At 42.5% G+C, this 19,567-nt stretch overlaps 1 protein-coding gene across 1 annotated transcript; it reads left to right on the forward strand.

Annotated features, from left to right (window-relative positions):
• The first annotated feature begins 6,093 nt into the window (after positions 1-6,093).
• LOC121990758 lies at positions 6,094-7,008 on the forward strand. The gene has a single exon (XM_042544833.1). The coding sequence runs from the start codon at positions 6,094-6,096 to the stop codon at positions 7,006-7,008; it is 915 nt and encodes a 304-aa protein (XP_042400767.1).
• Positions 7,009-19,567: the final 12,559 nt, after the last annotated feature.

A 19,567-nucleotide genomic window follows, 5' to 3' on the forward strand; every position in this document is an offset into this window, starting at 1 on the left:
GGTTTGGTACGGTAGGAATGTCAACTATATTTCATTTACATGCTTCTAATTTTAATTAAGGATTCATATACCCGAAATTTAATAGTATTTTAATATATATTAGCGATGAAAAATAGATTTCTAAATTTAATAAAATAATTGTTTTTACTGATATATATTATAAATATTAAGGGAGAATAAATATTAGACTTATTAGACTTATTTTTCTTTATAAAAAATTAATTTAATATTATATTTGACCTTAGTCGAAAAGTTAAAAAAAAATATTTTTTAATATCGTCGATGTAAAATATTTATAAAAGATTTTTGCTTCGTAATATTATCAATAAGATTAAAGAAAATTAGAGAGAAACTACTGATGAAAAAAATTCTCAATAATATGTCATAAATAAATTTTAAATTGGGTAATTTTACATGCAGTCCCTATATATGAAAATCTTTGTTTTCACTCTCCAGTCAAACATATTTACCTAATTGTCCATGATATTTTTAGGAACAAAAAGTCTAAAAATCAGTATAAATCTTCTTAAATTCAGAATATTAAATTAGAATCTAATATATTCTCTATCAAATTGAGTACGATTCTTTTTTCACCTCAAAATATACTCAATTTTAGTTTAATGTGCTGAATTTAATAGGAATTATACTCATTTTTAGATTATTTGTACTGAAAAAATATGAGGGTTAATTTCGATAGAAAATATACTCGATCCTAGTATAGAGTGCTGGATTCTAATGTAAAGTGCTGAATTTAACAGGAATTATACTTGTTTTTAGACTTTTTATATCTAAAAAATAAGAGGAACAATTTTGATAGAAAATATACTCGATTTTAATATAAAGTGTTGACTTTAAGAAAAATTATACTCGTTTTTGGACTTTTTATATTTAATTTTGGACTTTTTGTACCTAAAAAATCTGAGGGGCAATTTAAATAACAATATTTGCATGAGGGAGTTGAAACAAGTAATACTTTACATGCAGAGAGTAGAAACAAAGTTTTTTAGATATGGGGATTGCATGTAAAGTTAACATTGTGATTGAGGATTTTTCTCTAATTTACCGTTTTAAATTTTAGATATAAATTGATTAATGAAAAAAACTCTAATAATATATTATAGTTGAATCTTAAACTCTAAATTTCTAATTAATTAATAAAAAAAATTTCTAATAATATATTGCAAAGTCTTAAATTTTAGATATTAATAAATTTTAAAATTATTTTAATATTAATAAATTTTAAAATTATTTTAAATATGAAAAGGAAAAAAAATAATATTAACAAAATTTAATTTGGAGTTCTCACTTTCTTTAGCTGCTTTCCTTATAACAATAAAGTCGATACAGACGGTCCCACTCCCTTCTGTAGCCATTTTTTGTACTCCTCTGTAACGGCGTTAGGGTACCTAAAGAATAGTGGGTAAAGAATAATTAATTAAAAAAACTGGTTTAAAATATAGTTCTCTATTCTAATTACCATAATTGTTTAATTAAATGTTAATCATAATTAAAAATCATCTTCTCTGTGCTAGTTACGTCACATCTCCTTTTATTATTTCAAATTTTATTAAATAATTGTATAAAATTAAATTATATTTTAAATTGTTATTATTATTTTTTTGTAACGTAAGTTATGAATTTCAAAACTATTTCATTAAATATGGCATGCCTCTTTTAGTTATAGAAAGTATTTCGTCCAAAAATTTATATATGGATGAGAAATGATTTTATTTTAATTATTTACCATTTTACATAAATTTATCTAATTAATTATTTCTATATTTAATTTTATTACGGTCAAAATTAACTTAAATTTTGGCTAAATTAAACACTGCGGAATCGCAAAAAGTATTATTTAGTTCAAGAGTAATTGCCGCGGTCGAAAATACTAATTTAAATATTGTTATGAATTAAAAATAACACTACCATCGGATCCAAGCTCGATCGAATCTCTGGGACGGCACGTAAGGATTGGAAAGTTTAGTTTAAACATGTTTTGTATCGGATCCCATTTAATCCGCTCGACCCAACGTCCGCCTAACGATTCCCCGCGTCAAGCGTCCCTGAACCACGATCCCACCGAGCACGCTTGGCAGAATCTGACGGTTAATATTCCTTTCCTCAAGTGGACGAAGGATGTTGAATATCCGCATGAAGGTCCTCCAAGTGGCCGAAATTTGGATCTTCTGTCTCAATATCTCTCCACCCTTTATCATGTAGGATAAAAAAACACGAGAGGAAGAGTAAATAATGATCGTCAAAAATTAAGAGCGAATTAAATCAAAGTATATAATGGAAGAAAAATAAATCAATGCTAACAAATTAAGTTTTACTTGGTTCGGAGCCTTCGACGATTTCTATTCCAAGGCCCGCATTCGTCGAGTGCTTTCTTTGGACACTCCACTAATAATTCACAAAAAGTTTACAGGGGTTAAGTAAAAGAACTGGAAATAAAAGTTATCAACAATAATAAAATGAGAAAGTCCTGGTCGTCGGTTGTCGGAGGAGCTTCACAGTATCGTAAGAACTTTTTCGGAGCACCGAGCAAGAGAGAAACTTATCGTAGTCGTTGTTTTAAAGCTCTAGATTGAAGGCCTTTAAATAGATCCATTCAGGGCGCCTGGAATCCCTCTGGGGCGCCTGGACCACGTGGCTAGGCCAATCGACACGCTCCACGTCAGCTTGTGGATGATTTTTCAGTTCTGGGTGCTTGGACTGAGTCCGGGCGCCCTCGACACCCGCTGGGCGAGCCTGCTCCAGGCGCCCAGACCTTTTTCTTCAGCATCTTCCACCTGCTAGAAAAGATTAGTCTAGACAATCGAAAAATATATTTTACCCTGCAAAACAAAGTTATCACAACATGATAAAATGTGAATATTAATTAGATCATGTCTCCATCAAGATCTCAACTTAGATTTCTCAAATGGAACTACGTTGGATCGATGCCTACAGTTCCCTCAACGGGGAACGCGTATTCACTGGATCTCTCCTCCAGTTGCTTACCTTCACTTACAACTTGCAGTCACTTGACTTGCCTCTGATCCACCAGGTCTTCCCACTAGTTATCAGGTCCGCAGATCCAACTGGACTTCGATTAGTTGTCAAGTCCCGCGGACCCAACTGGACTTCTTGCCAGATATCAAACCCCGCAGACCTATATGGACTTCCCACCAACTATCAGGCCCGCAGACCTAGCTGGATTTCAGCCCGGTGTCAGGTCCCTCAGACCAATCAACTCCTGCACACTTGGTAGAGTAGTTAAACAAACAACATATCTAACTTTAACTTATTTATCATATATCAAAACCAAATTATTAGTGTAACCTGCACCAACATATCTCACTAGCTAAATGACAATCAAACAAAATAAAACCTCTCTTTATTTTGAGTGAAATTTCCAAATTCTTCCCTCCCTTCCAGAACAACTTCGATGCTCCGCCGACTTTCCTCCCAGTTCAGATCTCCTCCCTTCGTTAGCTTCTCATCTCCTCTCTTTGTCGACTCCAGCAGCTTTTGCTTCGTTGACTCTAACTCCATTGATTCCAACTCCAAAATCTCAAAGGTGTCCTAAAAGGTTGATTTCATCCAACAACGACGCTCCATCGAAAAAAAGGCCTTTCCATTTAGTTGATTGGTTCTGACGACTATTAGCTGTAGCTTCGCCATTTCTGCCATTGTGGTCCTCAACTGTCATCACTCTAACTCTAGAATCTTGCATAAGGTGCCCTAAATTTAGATTTCATCACTCCAGCTCTAACGACCGTTGAGTCTCCGATGTTCACCATTGTCGCAGCTTCGTTGCAACAACCAACAAGTATGAGATTGTTTTGGAGGAGCCATTTAGGACTTTTATTGAATGGTTGTGGTTATGCCTATTCTACATTTTTTGACCTAATTGGTATTGGTTTTAATTAAATTTTGTTGAATTTAAGTATTATTGTTCTTGCAAATGTAGATATGCGTATGATGCCCTCTTTGTCCAAATTGGTATTGTTTGAGTGAATTCAGGTATTTTATGTAAGTTGGGGCTACTTTGAGTGAATTTTATCAAATTTTTCATAAAAATGAGTAATTTTTCATTACTATGCAAATTGCTACTATCTAGTTTAATTTTATAAAATTTTACTTTTTTTTTGTGAGTATTAGGTTGCTATTCAATGACATCATTATGTAACAACAACATCGATCATATCAAATTTGAAATTATACGATACAGGGATTGCAGACTAAGAGCATTGATGCTAGTTTCTAGATTGACTAAGAACCCAGGAACACTATGTTATGGATGTAAGCAACATGGATGATTAAAGTGGGTGAGGTCTGATACTAGACTAAATGAAGACACCAGTGATATACATTTTAGGTAATTATCAAGAGTAGAGTCAAGGGTAGGAAGTGAACATATTGCTTTTCCTGGACATAATATAGAAAATTGGAATGTGATCCGGTGATAACCCAGGAGGACCCACCTCTAAGAAAGTTCAACGCTTGGGTGGTCGTCAAAGTCAAGAGGTGGTCAACTAAGAGACTAGCCGAGTCGAAGTCCCTATAATCCGATCGACCGGGAGAGTTCGGAGAAGGGGGGCCAAGCCTACAACCCGATCGGCCAGAAGAGTTCGGAGAAGGGGAGCCAAGCCTACAACCCAATCGGCTGGAAGAGTTCAAAGAGGGTTGGCTGAGCCTACAACGCACCGAGACCAGGGGCACTCATGCCGATCGGTCTAGATATACTCATATGAGGTCAAAGAGTTGACCGGTCGGATCGATCAAGGGAAGTCCAATCAGACTAATAGCCGACAAATAAGATGGGGGATACGTGCTAGCATCCTTTTGGGAGTCGATGCCGCCGGCTGACGGCGTGGATGGACAGAAAATCGTACGGAAGAAGATTCCGCCGCCTTGGCAGAGATGCGTTCGCCCCTTTATGGTAAGATGTCAGGGATCCTTTCTCGATGTTAGCTTTTGGGGAAAGTTTGGGGATGCGCATCCGCTTGGGAAGCGTGTAGTCAACCCGTCGAAGCTCTATATAAGGAGGGAAGCAGCCATCCGCGGAGGTACGCGCATACGCCCTCTGGAACCACCATTTACTTCTTCTTTGCTGCCTCTGTTTTCTTCACTTGTCGGTGTGTGACTTGAGCGTCGGAGGGTCGTCGCTGGGAACCCCCTCCCGGCTTGGCACTAACGACTTGTGGTTGCAGGAGCGAGGGAGCATCAGTGTAGACGAAGAGCCACCTCAGCGTTGTTCCCCGGTGGCCATCTACTCAGCTTCAGGGTAGGATCAAATTGGCACCGTCTGTGGGAAATTCAACCTGAACCCGGAAGTAGAAGATGAAAGAAGCCGGACGACCTACGATCGTAACGCTGACGACAGAAGAATTGGAAAAGCTTATCCAAGCTGGAGTGGCAAGGGCGATGGAGCAGCAGCAATGAGTGTTGGCTGAACGCCCAGCACAGGAGTCAGCCGTCTCAGGATCTGGCCAGCCTGGAGACCCGGGTCACGAAGCTGAACCCGTGGCCGACCAGGAAATTCGCAAAAAGTTGGACACATTCGGACCGGCGCCCAACGCGCCAATCCCCTTTCACCGAGCGTTGTTCCAGATGCCCTCGGAGGAAGGAGGCCGAGCTCGCCGAGACTGAGGCTCCTCGTCAGATGAGGCGCTCGAAAGGGATGCTAGGAAGGGAAAAGCGCGACGAGATGAGGACTTGCCTGAAAGGATCAACGATCAATTCTCAAGAAGAATTATGGAGGATCCCCTACCCCGACATTACACTCCATTGACGATCGGGGAATACAATGGGAGCACCGATCCTGACGATCACTTGGCCAAGTTCGACAATGCGGCTACACTGCACTAATACACCGATGGGGTTAAGTGCAGGGTCTTCTTGACAACCCTATCGGGGCCGGTGCAGCGGTGGTTCACACGGTTGCCGAACGGATCCATCCGCAGCTTTAAAGATTTCCGAGCGATCTTCCTGCATCATTTTGCAAGCAGCCGCCGACATTAGAAGACAAGAGTCAACTTGTTCTCGCTGAAGTAGGGCCCGCGAGAAACGCTCAGGGACTATATCTAGTGCTTTAACCAAGTCGCGATGGATATACTCGCAGTCTCTTCAGACGTACTGGTAAATGCTTTCACCCAGGGGCTCGTGGAAGGTGAGTTCTTTAGGTCACTCATCCGTAGGCCACCACGAGATTTCGCTCATCTACAAAAGAAGGCCACGAAGTATATCAATGTGGAGGAAGCAAAGGCGGCCCGCAGAAAAGAAGCGCCCGCCGAGCCCCATGCGCCATTCGAACGGAGAGTACCTAGCAGTCATCAGCCCCCAAGAGGACCCCGAGCCGCAGGAGCGACACAGTACCCCGAACCAAGGACACATGCGGTGCATTTAGAGACCAATCGACAGAAGAAGGGCAAAAAGTGGACGCCGATGTTTTGTAAGTTCCATCAGTCAGGAACACACAACACATGGGAATGCCGTGGCGACTCCATGGTTCACCAGCTCAAGCCCAGGGAATACCGACACCGGTCACTCAGTCCGGATCGGCATCCCGAACGCAAAACCGATCAGAGAGCTAGTGGTCAGAGGACGCGCGAGCGACAGGAGCATCACCCGCGAGACCGGAGCCCCGCTAGAGTTTCCCCCGAGCGGAACAGACATCCTACGCGAGAAGAAGAAAACAGAAGAAACGCTTCCCGCGGAGAGATTGGAATGATCTCATGTGGCCTGACTGGAGGAGACTCCAACCGAGCCAGAAAGAGCTATGCTCGACAGTTATCTATTCACGCAGTGGGATGCAGCAAGGAGAAGGCAGAAGGGCCAGAGATCAGTTTCGCCCCCAAGAACTTGGAAGGAGTGGAGGTCCCTCATGATGATGCGCTAATCATCAAGGCGGTAATCGCCAACTACACCGTCCGCTGGACTTTTGTCGACACAGGAAGCTCGGTAAATATTATTTTTAAACAAGCATTTGATTTATTGCAAATTGATCGGGCCGAGCTCTGACCCATGGCAACCCCTCTATATGGCTTCACCGACAATGAAGTCCTGTCGATCGGGCAAGCAAAGCTAGCCATCTCACTCGGAGAGGAGCCATTGATTAGGACGCGCACCACAAATTTCATTGTAGTGGATGCGCCATCGACGTACAATGTAATATTGGGCCGACCGTCCCTCAACGAATTTCGGCCTGTAGTATCCACTTATTACCAAAAGATCAAATTTCCTGTGGGGAATCTGGCGAGCGAGGTCCGGGGTGACCAGGTGGCGGCTCAGCATTGTTACGTTGAAATGGTCAAGTCAGAAGCCAAAGTAGCCAGGAAATGCCCCCGGTTGGAGGTGAACGCCATCATAGAGAAGCATCCCATGCTGATGTATGACAACAAGGAGGAGGTACACATTCACCCGAGTCGGCCGGAGGCTACTACTTTCGTAGCATCTGATCTGCCGGACCAGTAGAAGGAGGAATTGGTCGCCTGCCTTCGAAAGAACCATGACATATTTGCTTGGTCGACTCACGCGTTGCCCGGAGTCGATCCAAGCGTGGCACACCATGAGCTGCATGTCCGGCCAGATGCTCGACCAGTCAAGCAAAGAAAGCGTGACTTCAGCACCGAGCAAGATTTGATCATCCGGGGCGAGGTTGACAAGCTGCTGGAGGTCGGACACATCAGGGAGATTCAATTCCCTACTTGGCTAGCCAACGTGGTATTGGTCTCCAAGCCAGGTAATGGCGAGTGTGCATTGATTTCAAGGACTTGAACAAGGCATGCCCTAAGGACTCCTACCCTTTACCACGGATCGATCATATGGTGGACTCGACAGCGGGGTACGAGCTGATTTGCATGCTCGACGCCTATCAAGGCTATCATCAGGTGCCCCTCGCGCGTGAAGACCAGGAGAAAGTCAGCTTCGTCACGGCTGACGGGACATTCTGCTATAAGGTCATGTCGTTCGGGTTAAAGAACGTCGGTGCCACCATCAGCGGATGATGAACAAAGTGTTTTGGAAACAGATCGGGCGGAATTTAGAGGTATACGTCGACGACATCCTCATTAAGTCTCTCCGATCTATCGACCTATGTGCAGACATAGAAGCAATGAGTGCTGAGAAAGTACGGGATCAAGCTCAACCCAATCAAGTGTCTGTTCGGCGCTAAAGGCGGACGTTTTCTAGCCTACATCGTCACCGAACGGGGGATTGAAGCGAACCCCGGCAAAGTAAAGGCTCTCCAAGACATGGCCCCGTCCCGCAATCTAAAAGAGGTGCAGAGGCTGACCGGAAGAATCACAGCTTTGCCAAGATTCATCTCCAAATCATCCGGCCGGAGCTTGCCGTTCTTCAAAATTCTGCGGCGAGCGACTAGGTTCTAATGGGATAGCGGGTGTGACTAGGCCTTTGGAGAACTCAAGCAATATCTCAGTTCCCTGCCCATCTTGGCCAAGCTAATCGTAGGGGAGCCTCTTTGGATTTATCTATCATCTACAGAGTATGCGGTTGGATTGGCATTAGTCAGGCAAGAGGGGGAAATACAACAACCAGTGTATTTTTTGAGCCATATATTGAAGGATGTTGAGTTGCGCAACACCGGTCTCGAAAAGCTCGCTTATGCATTAGTTCTCGCCGCCCGGAGGCTCCGGCCCTATTTCTTGGCGCACTCCATAATCGTAATGACCAACAACGCCTTGGGTCGAGTATTGCTCAACCTCGAGGCATCCAGTCGGCTGATCAAGTGGACCACTGAGCTCAGTGAGTTTGACATCCAATACCAACCCCGGTCAGCCATAAAAGCACAAGCATTGGCGGACTTCATCACGGAAGTGCAGAATCCAGAGTCGGAATCCACATGGAAGGTATACGTGGATGGGTCGTCCGCTCGTCATGGGAGCGGAATTGACATCTTACTCAAATCTCCTAGAGAAGACCGGATGCAGTTATCCATCCGGCTGAATTACCGAGCCACCAACAACGAAGCTGAGTACGAGGCGCTCATAGCCGACCTACAAGCTGCTCGGCATGTTGGTGCCACCAAAGTACTCCTATACTCAGACTCACAGTTGGCAGCCCAGCAGTTGAACGAAGTGTTCGAGATCAATAGCGCGCGGCTCAGGCTGTATGCGGAGGCCTTCAACAAGCTCAAGGTGAACTTTCAAGAGGTTGTCATACACAAGATTCCCTTATCAGAGAACCAAACAGCAGATGAACTGGCAAAGTTGGCCAGTGCAATGACGTCGATCGTCGCCAGTTGTCCCATCGAGCAGGTCTCTCTAGTGGCGCACGTTGACCGATCGGGAGGGATACCATTTCCGAAGGATTGGAGAACACCCATCATTGAGTTCCTCCAATTAGAGGGTCAACAGGGAAACCATGGAGCTGATCGAACTCTGAGGAAGCGAGCCACTCGGTTCACATTAGTAGCCGAGCAATTATATAAAAAGACATTTTCACGCCCTCTGCTCAAGTGTGTGGGTACTGAGGATGCTGAATATATCCTTCAAGAGGTACATCAGGGTTCTTGCGGAGGACATCCAGGTGGCCGGTCACTGGCATGGAAAGTTATTCTGGTCGGATACTTCTGGCCAACACTTCAGGAAGACGCTAGTCGAGTGGTGGCCACTTGCTTATCCTGTCAAAGGCACCATAATTTGACACATCGACCGACCGCCGAAATGAAAACGTCCACTGTCGCATGCCCGTTCGACCAATGGAGAATGGACATAGTCGGCCCTTTTCCTATGGCGAACGGCCAAAGAAAGTTCCTACTCGTAGCTGTGGATTACTTCTCAAAATGGGTGGAAGCCGAGCCGCTAGCGAGGATAACGGAAAGTATGGTCAAGAAGTTCATATGACAGAATATCATTTGCCGATTCGATATTCCTCGTCGGCTTGTCTTGGATAATGGGAGGCAGTTCACAAGTCAAGAGCTAAAGGAATGGTGTGATGGTTATGGCATACAACAAGCTTTTACCTCCGTGGCCTATCCCTAGAGCAACGGACAAGCCGAGGTCACCAACCGGGAAATCCTTCGAATACTGCCTGTGCGGCTCAATCATCTGGGAGGCAGTTGGGTGGACGAATTTCCTAGCGTATTATGGGCACTACGAACGACCCCCAAAGAGGGAACTGACCTCACTCCTTTCCATCTGGTGTATGGCGGGGAAGCTGTTGTCCCCGTGGAAATTGGCGTTGAGTCCGATCGGGTGTTGCACTATGACGAGGGAAATGACGAAAGGAGACGGATGGAACTCGGCATGATCGATGAGGCTCGCGACAAGGCGGCTGCCCGGCTTGCAGCATACCGACAGAGAATGCGACAAAGTTATAATCGGCGGGTAATCCCTAGATCTTTTCAGGTGGGCGATCTAGTCTAGAAAAGGGTTAAGCCAGTCGGCGACGTCAAAAAGTTGGAAACTCCATGGGCAGGCCCATTCAAAGTGGTGGAGAAGTTGCAATCAGACGCCTGCTATTTGGAAGATGTGGAAGGAAGAAGGCTGGATCGACCGTGGAACGCAAACCACCTCCAACCCTACAGAGCCGGATGAGAGGTGCGCGAGTGAATTTATGTACCCTTGCATGTATGTATTCTTGTTAGATGCAGGAAGGAAAGAAAATATTCGATTTCACCAATCCATTACTCAACGAGCGCGTCATCGACGGTCGAGTGGCGACCTTAAAACCTCGCGTCATCGATGGTCTAGCGGCGACCTTAAAACCTCGCGTCATCAGCGGTCAAGCGGCGACTTTAAAATCTCGCGTCATCGACGGTCGAGTGGCGACCTTAAACCCTCGCGCCATCGACGGTCGAGCGACGACCTTAAAACCTCGCGTCATCGGCGGTCGAGCGACGACCTTAAACCCTCGCGTCACCGACGGTCGAGCAGCGACCTTAAACCCTCGCATCATACACGGTTGAGCGGCGACCTTAAACCCTTGCGTCACCGACGGTCGAGCGGCTATTGGTTGCTATTCGGAAAACCTATCGGTTCCACTGTACAAAAATTTTGTACAAAGGTCTGAATCTTTTCCTAGCTACCATGTGTTCTTTTAAATTAAACTTGGATCGCCTGCGGAACTTAACACGTTTGATCCTAAGTTTAATTTATTTGTTCTTTTAGGTTTAGACTTGGATCTCCTGCGGAACTTAACACGTTCGATCCAAATCACCTAGGTTATTAATTCCATTAAATATTAATGTCCAAAATTAGCTTCCAGGACTACATGGCGAGGCACATGACCTTCTAGGATATGGGAACAACCACCACCGCCTAGACAAAGCCTTTTAAGGAAAGCTAATATTTAATTTCCTTAAATAACTTTAGGTCAACCAAAAGGAACAATCAAATCACAAGGAAAAGAAAAACAAAAGAATACAACATCGAAAACTAATTCGAAATACTAGAATCACATGCCTCTTGTATTTGGTATTTTTACAAAGGAATAAAACTAGTATGATACGGAAATTAAATACTAGTATACATTTTCTTTTGCAAACAAAAACCTCTAGGTCTTCTACCGTATTCCTCTTCTAATCCCGGACGTTGTGTGGGCAACGATCTTCCGAGACGAGAACCACCAAGACACCTTCTTCTTCCTTCCTTCAAGTTTCGGCCAAGCATATCTTCTAAAGGATGAAGAATTTTTTTCACCAACCAAGCTCCAAGGGATGCAAGCTTTCTCTCCTTCTTCCTCAAGCTAGATCCGGCCACCTTCTCAAAGCTCCAAGAGCTAAAGGATTTCGGCCACATAAGAGGAAGAGATTAAAGGAGAAGGGTCGGCCACACCAAGGAAGAAAAGAGGGAGAAAATAAAATAGTCGTTCACTATGAAGCCTCCTCTACCCCCTCTTTTATAATCCTTGGTCTTGGCAAATAAGGAAAATTTAATAAAAATTTCCTTAATTCTTTTGCCATTGAAAAAGAAAATTTATTTAATTAAAAATAATTTTCTTCTCATCAATTCATATGGCCGGCCACCACAAGCTATAAACAAGGAGAGTTTTAATTAATTAAAACTTCCTAATTTGTCTCCAGAAATTTATAAAATTTCTCCAATAATTTAATACCTTCATGGTTAGTAAAAAGGAAATTTTATAAATTAAAATCTTTCTTTTAAACATGTGGATAAAAAGAAAGTTATCTCTAAAAATTAAAATATCTTTTAATCTACAAATAAGGAAAGATATCAAATCTTTTCTTAATCTCTTGTAGAAACTTATAAAAGAGAATATTTAATTTTTAAACTCTCTTTTAAATCATGAACATGGTTAAAAAGGAAAGTTTTCTTAAAATTTAAAATCCATATTTTAATCAACAAATAAGGAAAGATTTCAAACTTTAAACTCTCTTTTAAACATGTAGATGATTTACAAATAAGGAAAGTTTTTACCAAAAATTAAAACCATCCTTTTAATCTACAAATAAGGAAAGAGATTAATCTCTTCTCTTAATCTTTTGTAGAAAGCTATAAAAGGAAATTTTTAATTTTTAAACTCTCTTTTAAAACCATGATATCCACATAAGAAATAATTTTAATAAAAATCCTTTTTAATATTCTAGTGGCCGGCCACCTAAGCTTGGGACCCAAGCTTTGGCCGGCCACCAACTTGGCTCATCCACTTGGTCTTGGCCGGCCCTAGCCTGGGTTCCAAGCTAGCTTGGCCGACCCCATTGGATGGGTGAGAAGGTGGGTATGTGGTGGGTATAAATCTCTATATACAAGAGGCTACGACAGGGACCGAGAGGAGGAATTGGTTTTGGTCTCCCGATAAAATTAAGCATCCCGTGTTCGCCCCGAACACACAATTTAATTTTATCAATAATAATTCATTCCACTAGAGAACTATTATTAAACTACCGCACCAATCCCAAATTACATTTTGGGCTCCTTCTTATTATGAGTGTGTTAGTCTCCCTGTGTTTAAGATGTCGAATGTCCACTAATTAAGTGAGTTACTGACAACTCACTTAATTAATATCTTAGTCCAAGAGTAGTACCACTCAACCTTATCGTCATGTCGGACTAAGTCCACCTGCAGGGTTTAACATGACAATCCTTATGAGCTCCTCTTGGGGACATTCTCAACCTAGATTACTAGGACACAGTTTCCTTCTATAATCAACAACACACACTATAAGTGATATCATTTCCCAACTTATCGGACTTATTGATTTATCGAGCTAAATCTCACCCATTGATAAATTAAAGAAATAAATATTAAATATATGTGCTTGTTATTATATTAGGATTAAGAGCACACACTTCCATAATAATTGAGGTCTTTGTTCCTTTATAAAGTCAGTATAAAAGAAACGACCTCTAATGGTCCTACTCAATACACTCTAAGTGTACTAGTGTAATTATATAGTTAAGATAAACTAATACCTAATTACACTGTGACCTTTCAATGGTTTGTTCCTTTCCATTTTGGTCGTGAGCTACTGTTTATAATTTATAAGGTACTGATAACATGATCCTCTGTGTGTGACACCACACACCATGTTATCTACAATATAAATTAATTGAACAACTACATTTATCATAAATGTAGACATTTGACCAATGTGATTCTTATTTCTAGATAAATCTTTATACCAAAAGCTAGGCTTTTAGTATACATCCTAACAATCTCCCACTTATACTAAAAGACTAAGCTGCCATATCTGCTGCCATACATCTGAATCCCAACCCTTCAACATGGCCATCAAAAGCTCTTGCCTTAAGGGCCTTAGTGAAAAGATCTATAGGTCATTATCTGATGCAATCTAGGCAGCAACAACTTCTCCTCATTTATACGATTTCTCGTATTAGGTGGTACTTGCGCTCTATTGTATTTACTTGCCTTATAGACTCATGGTTTCTTCGAGTTTGCTACTGCACCACTATTATTATAATTGTAATAATCTTTGGACAAACCAGAAATCATATCTAAGTCTATCTTGAGGTTATCAAGTCATTCAGTTTTTATGACTACCTCAGAGGTTTGCCATATACTCAGCTTTTATGGTGGAGTCCAAAAAAAACACTTATGATTATCACTCTTCCATAGTTATGACTTTACCTCCTAAAGTAAACACAAAACCCCGAGGTTGACTTACTATTGTCCCTATCCGACTGGAAATCAAAATCCGTGCAACCCACAGGGACCAAATTAACTGCCTTGTAATCTAGCATATAATCTCTAGTGCCTCTAAGGTACTTCAATATATGCTTTACTGCAGTCCAATGTCCTTGTCCAGGGTTACTTTGATATCTGCTAACTATGCCCTTGGCAAAACAGATTTCTGATCTCGTGCATAGCATACATTAGGCTTCCGACAGCCGAAGCATAAAGAACTGCTTTCATTTCCTCTATCTCCTTTGATGTCTACGGAGACATTTCTTTAGATAAAGTTACTCCATGCTAAAAAGGTAAGAAACCTTTCTTGGAGTTTTGCATGCTTAAAACGTGCAAGGATTTTTTCGATATATGAAGCTTGGGATAAGTAAAATATTCTTTTCTTGCGATCCCTTATTACTTTGATCCCAAGAATATATACATTCTCCCAAGTCCTTCATATCGAATTGTTTGGACAACCATGCCCTTACTTCTGACAACATTTTGATATTGTTTCCAACTACCAAAAATGTTATCTACATATAGTACAAGAAATACCACCACGTTTTCATCACACTTTTTGTATACACAAGACTTATCCGGTTACTAAATAAATCCATAGGTCTGGATTACTTTGATAAATCGGATGTTCCAAGACCTTGAAGCTTTGCCTCAGTCCATAGACTGATTGAGCTTGCACACAAGATGCCCTTTACCCTTTGCAATGAACCCTTCCGGTTGCTTTTTTCAAGACTTCCATTAAGGAATGCTGTCTTGACATCTACTTTCCAAATAGATAAAAGAATCCGGATAGACTTAAGCATGACTACCAGTGAAAAAATTTCCTTTTTCATCAAGCCTTGCTTTGAAAGTTTCCACCTTCCTGTCTATCTATCTTTTCCTATTGTAGACCTATTTTCACCCAATGGCTTTTACACCATCTGGTGGATTTATAAGCTTCCAGATTTTATTAGAATACATATATTCTAATTGTTGATACAGTCTGACCTGGATGTTGTTTTGCTGTTAACACTGATTTAAGTTTGTATCAGATATTTAACTCAGATTGATTACTAATCTAGGTTGACTTGGTTGACCTGATTGAGAAAGTCCTAACTGGGGTGTTAGGCAGTTGGAAGTCCTGATGAGTAAAGCCAGGCAAGGGAAATCCAGATGGGTCAAGACATCTGGTGAAAAGTCCAAGCAGGGAGCTTGACACGGGAAAAGTCCAAGTATGGTGACTTGGCACGGAATGGTCAGAGAGGGCTCGGTAGCTCGTTCTCTGGACCGGACGAAGTCGGAGAGGGCTCGGTAGCTCGTTCTCTGGATCGAACGAAGTCGGAGAGGGCTCGGTAGCTCGTTCTCCGGATTAAGTCAGAGAGAGACTTAAGTGGACATTCCATGGCACATTGGATCGGTCGGTAGACCGATCCAGTGACACATGAATCAGTGGATCGGTCGGACCGATCCAAAGCTTCAGTTCCATGGATCGGTCGATGACCGATCGAATGACCGATCAGAGAGTAATCTGATCGGTCGTGAGACCGATCAGAGAGACCTGCGAAGAAAGAAGAGGTGGATCGGTCTATGGACCGATCCACTCAATCGATCGGTCCGATCGACGAGAACACCGAGCACATCGATCGATCGGCCGTGAGACCGATCGGAGAAGAGACCGCAGAAGAAAGAGGTGGATCGGTGCGTGGACCGATCCACACTCAATCGATCGGTCACTACGATCGATCGAATGGCCTCAGACCGATGATCGATCGGGAACATTTGGATCGATCGGTGACCGATCCACACATTATGTGCTTGTATCAGCGATTCCTTCACCGCTTTGATATATCTCATTCATTTATGTGATGTAATCCTCTGTCTTGTTAGCTTTTGAGTTTGCAGGTTAATGGATATCATTCCAAGCCTAATTTCAAATTAAGTTTATAAGAGGAATGCGACAAATGGTCTTTCTTTGGTTTCAAAGCATGGTGCATTTCGGGCATCAACGGATCGTGATCCGCTGCGATCCGCTTGACTCACGGGATTGGTTCGAGCTCGGAAGACGCCAGTGTTGATTGTGATATCATTGGTGTGAGTTCGGGGAACCGGTAAGGAGGAAGAGGATTGGGTGCTGATTTGTGAGCTTTTGACCGATCTGTGACAGAGCGGGTTTTGAGAAGCGAAAAAATGAGAGGAGAACAAGAACAAAAACAAGAAAGCTTGAAAGAAAAGTCTGTGCTGTTGTGCGAAGTTCTTGAGCTCTCGGGTGAACTGCGATCTCTGTTTTCTGCTACTGATCCTCGCGTGGTTGTAAGCATTTCTATTCTCCTTTGCCACCGAGCTTCTGTAAGTCTCGTGCTTTAACTTAGATCTTTCTTGAGACGTTGTGGGGAGGTTACTCCACCGAGAAGGAGGATTTGTAGCCGGAAGTTATCCGGGGTGCGATCTACCGAAGATCAAGGAGTCGTCCACCTTACGGACACGCCGAGGAGTAGGGGCAAGTTATCCCCGAACCTCGTAAATCCTAGTGTTAGTGTGCTTGTGTTTTTCCTTTCTTTAGTTGTCTAATTCCGCTGTGCTAACAATTATCTGTGTAGAAGTTTTGGTTTAAGTTTTTCAAGGGGCTATTCACCCCCCCTCTAGCCATCTAAGATCCCAACAAGTGGTATCAGAGCAAGGGGCTCTTTGATTCGGATTAACACCCAAAAGAGCAAACAAGGATGGCTATGAAGGAAGGCTTTAGCACAAATCGACCACCCTACTTTGAAGGAGCAGATTTTCAATATTGGAAGGGCCGCATGGAGTATTACCTCAAGACCGACATTGCCATGTGGTTCTCAGTCAAGGAAGGTTTCACACCACCAAAGGATGAAGAAGGTAAGGAACTCGATTCGTCAAGATGGTCTACCGAACAACTCCACAAAGCACAAGCCGATGCCAAGGCTATGGTCACCTTGCAATGTGGAATCGCCAAGGACCAACTCGTCAAGGTAGGTCCGTTCTCGAGCGCAAGAGACCTATGGAACAAACTCTTCGAGCTCCAAGAGGGAACTCGAGATTCTCGGATTGCCAAGAGGGACCTATTCTTGAATCAACTCCAAAATCTAACCATGAAGGACAATGAAACGGTAAGTGAGCTTCATGGGAGATTCAAGGAGATCATCAACGGTCTACACTCTGTGGACGAACGAGTGGAGAATCGCGATCTAGTAAGGTACGCTCTTAAATCTTTTCCTAGGAATGCCTTGTGGTCATCTATGGTAGATGCCTACAAGGTATCCAAGGATCTTTCCATTGTTAAACTAGATGAATTTTTCTGTGAGATGGAACTTCATGAGCTTGCTAACAAAGGTCAAAAAGAGAAGGGTATTGCTTTATTTGCAGGACCAAAGAGCAAGGAGGGAAGAAGGAAGAAGGAAAAGAAGAAGGAAAAGGAGATTTCCTCATCCACCTCTTCCTCCGAATCTGATGATGAAAGTGGATCATCATCAAGTGAGATGGCGAACTTCGTAAGAAGGATTATGAGAAGAAGCCGAAGATACAAAGGAAAAGGTAAAACTAATGATCAAAATTTTGATAAATCTAATGTTGTATGTTATGAGTGTAGCAAGAAAGGACACATTCGGAGCGAGTGTCCGAAATTAAAAAGGAAGGAGGAACGAGCCAAAAAGAAGGAGGAAAGAGGCAAGAAGAAGAAGGCTCTCAAGGCCACTTGGGATGAGTCCTCATCAAGCTCATCGGAGGAAGAAGAGAAGATGGAAAAGAGCACACGACAATTAGCACTCATGGCAAGGGAGGTTTCCGACTCCGAAAGTGAAGGAGATTCGAGCGACGCTTCAACCGCGGCCTCATCATCGTCGGATGATGAAGAGGTAACCTCTTCTCATATAGAAAAGCGTTATAAGACTATCACTCACCTATCTACATTGCTTAAAAAGTCAAAAACAGAAAATAAAGTGTTAAAAGAAGAAGTAAAAACCTTAAGGACCCTTAGGGAAGATGAGGTTGATGACCTACATCTAGAAGTCCTTGAGGATGAGAACAAGGCGTTAAAGGGTGAGGTTGAGAAACTCAAGAAAATACTTGAGAAATTCTCAACTAGCTCTAAGACTCTAGACATGATTCTAAATGCCCAAAGGGCAGTCTACAACAAGGCCGGGCTAGGGTACCAACCCAAGGAGTCGAGTTTCATTTCTCTAATGTCTAGAACTCAACATAGTAGATCACATGTTTCTAGGGCTCATGGAACTAGGAAAGGTATGACCAAGGCATGGGTTCCTAGGTCTTTCGTTGTAGAAGCATTAGGTCCCAAGATTTGGGTACCTAAAACCTCTATCTTCCGTGTCTTGTAGGCATTGGTCGAGGGGGAGCATCTATCAACTTGGTTTGTTGATAGTGGATGCTCCAAGCACATGACCGGGGACAGATCACTGTTTACAACCATTCAAAACAAAAGTAGAGGTAATGTGTCTTTTGGTAATAATGGTAGCCTTAAGGTTGTAGGAGTTGGAGACATTCATATATCCGAATGTCTCCATATCAAGAATGTCCTTCTAGTCAAGGGGATGACTTTTAATCTCCTAAGTGTCAGTCAATTGTGTGATACGGGTTACACAATTGAATTTCATTCAAGTCAATGTTTGGTTAAACACATTGACACACTTGACACAGTACTAGTAGGCACAAGGGTTGATAATATTTATCAAGTATCGTTTAAAAGTGCTACTAATGCTTTGATTAAGTGTTTCATGTCGAAAGAAGAAGAGTCTTGGCTATGGCATAGAAGGTTGGCACATGTAAACATGAAGAACATCCGGAAGTTGGCCAACCAAGGATTAGTGCGAGACTTACCCAGCATCAAGTACCACAAGACCAAACTATGTGATGCATGTCAAAAGGGTAAGCAAACAAAAGGTGTTCATAAAGGTAAAAGCACTGTAAGTACATCTACTGCTTTAGATTTATTGCACATGGACCTATTTGATTGCAGTAGTGTAATATCATTGAATGGAAGTCGATATTGCTTGGTAATCGTTGATGACTTTACTAGATACACATGGACTTTCTTCTTGAAACATAAGGACCAAACTATAGATATTTTTATTTCTTTTTGTAGAAGAACTGAGAATGAAAAATCGACAACAATTAAAGCCATTAGAAGTGATCATGGTGGGGAATTTCAAAATCATAGGTTTTTAGAGTTTTGTCAAGAAAAGGGATATAGGCATGAGTTCTCTACTCCAAGGACCCCACAGCAAAATGGGGTTGTGGAGAGAAAGAACCGAGTCCTACAAGAGGCTGCACGAAGCATGCTCAATGAGTACTCACTACCGAGCTACTTATGGGCTGAAGCTGTGAATACAGCTTGCTATGTGCAAAATCGAGTTTTAATACATAGGTTTTTAGGAAAGACTCCCCATGAACTTTGGTTTGGGAAACCACCTACAATTAAACATCTTAGGGTGTTTGGTTG

This window comes from Zingiber officinale, chromosome 6B (assembly GCF_018446385.1).
Source record: "Zingiber officinale cultivar Zhangliang chromosome 6B, Zo_v1.1, whole genome shotgun sequence".
In the NCBI taxonomy this organism is placed as follows: domain Eukaryota; kingdom Viridiplantae; phylum Streptophyta; class Magnoliopsida; order Zingiberales; family Zingiberaceae; genus Zingiber; species Zingiber officinale.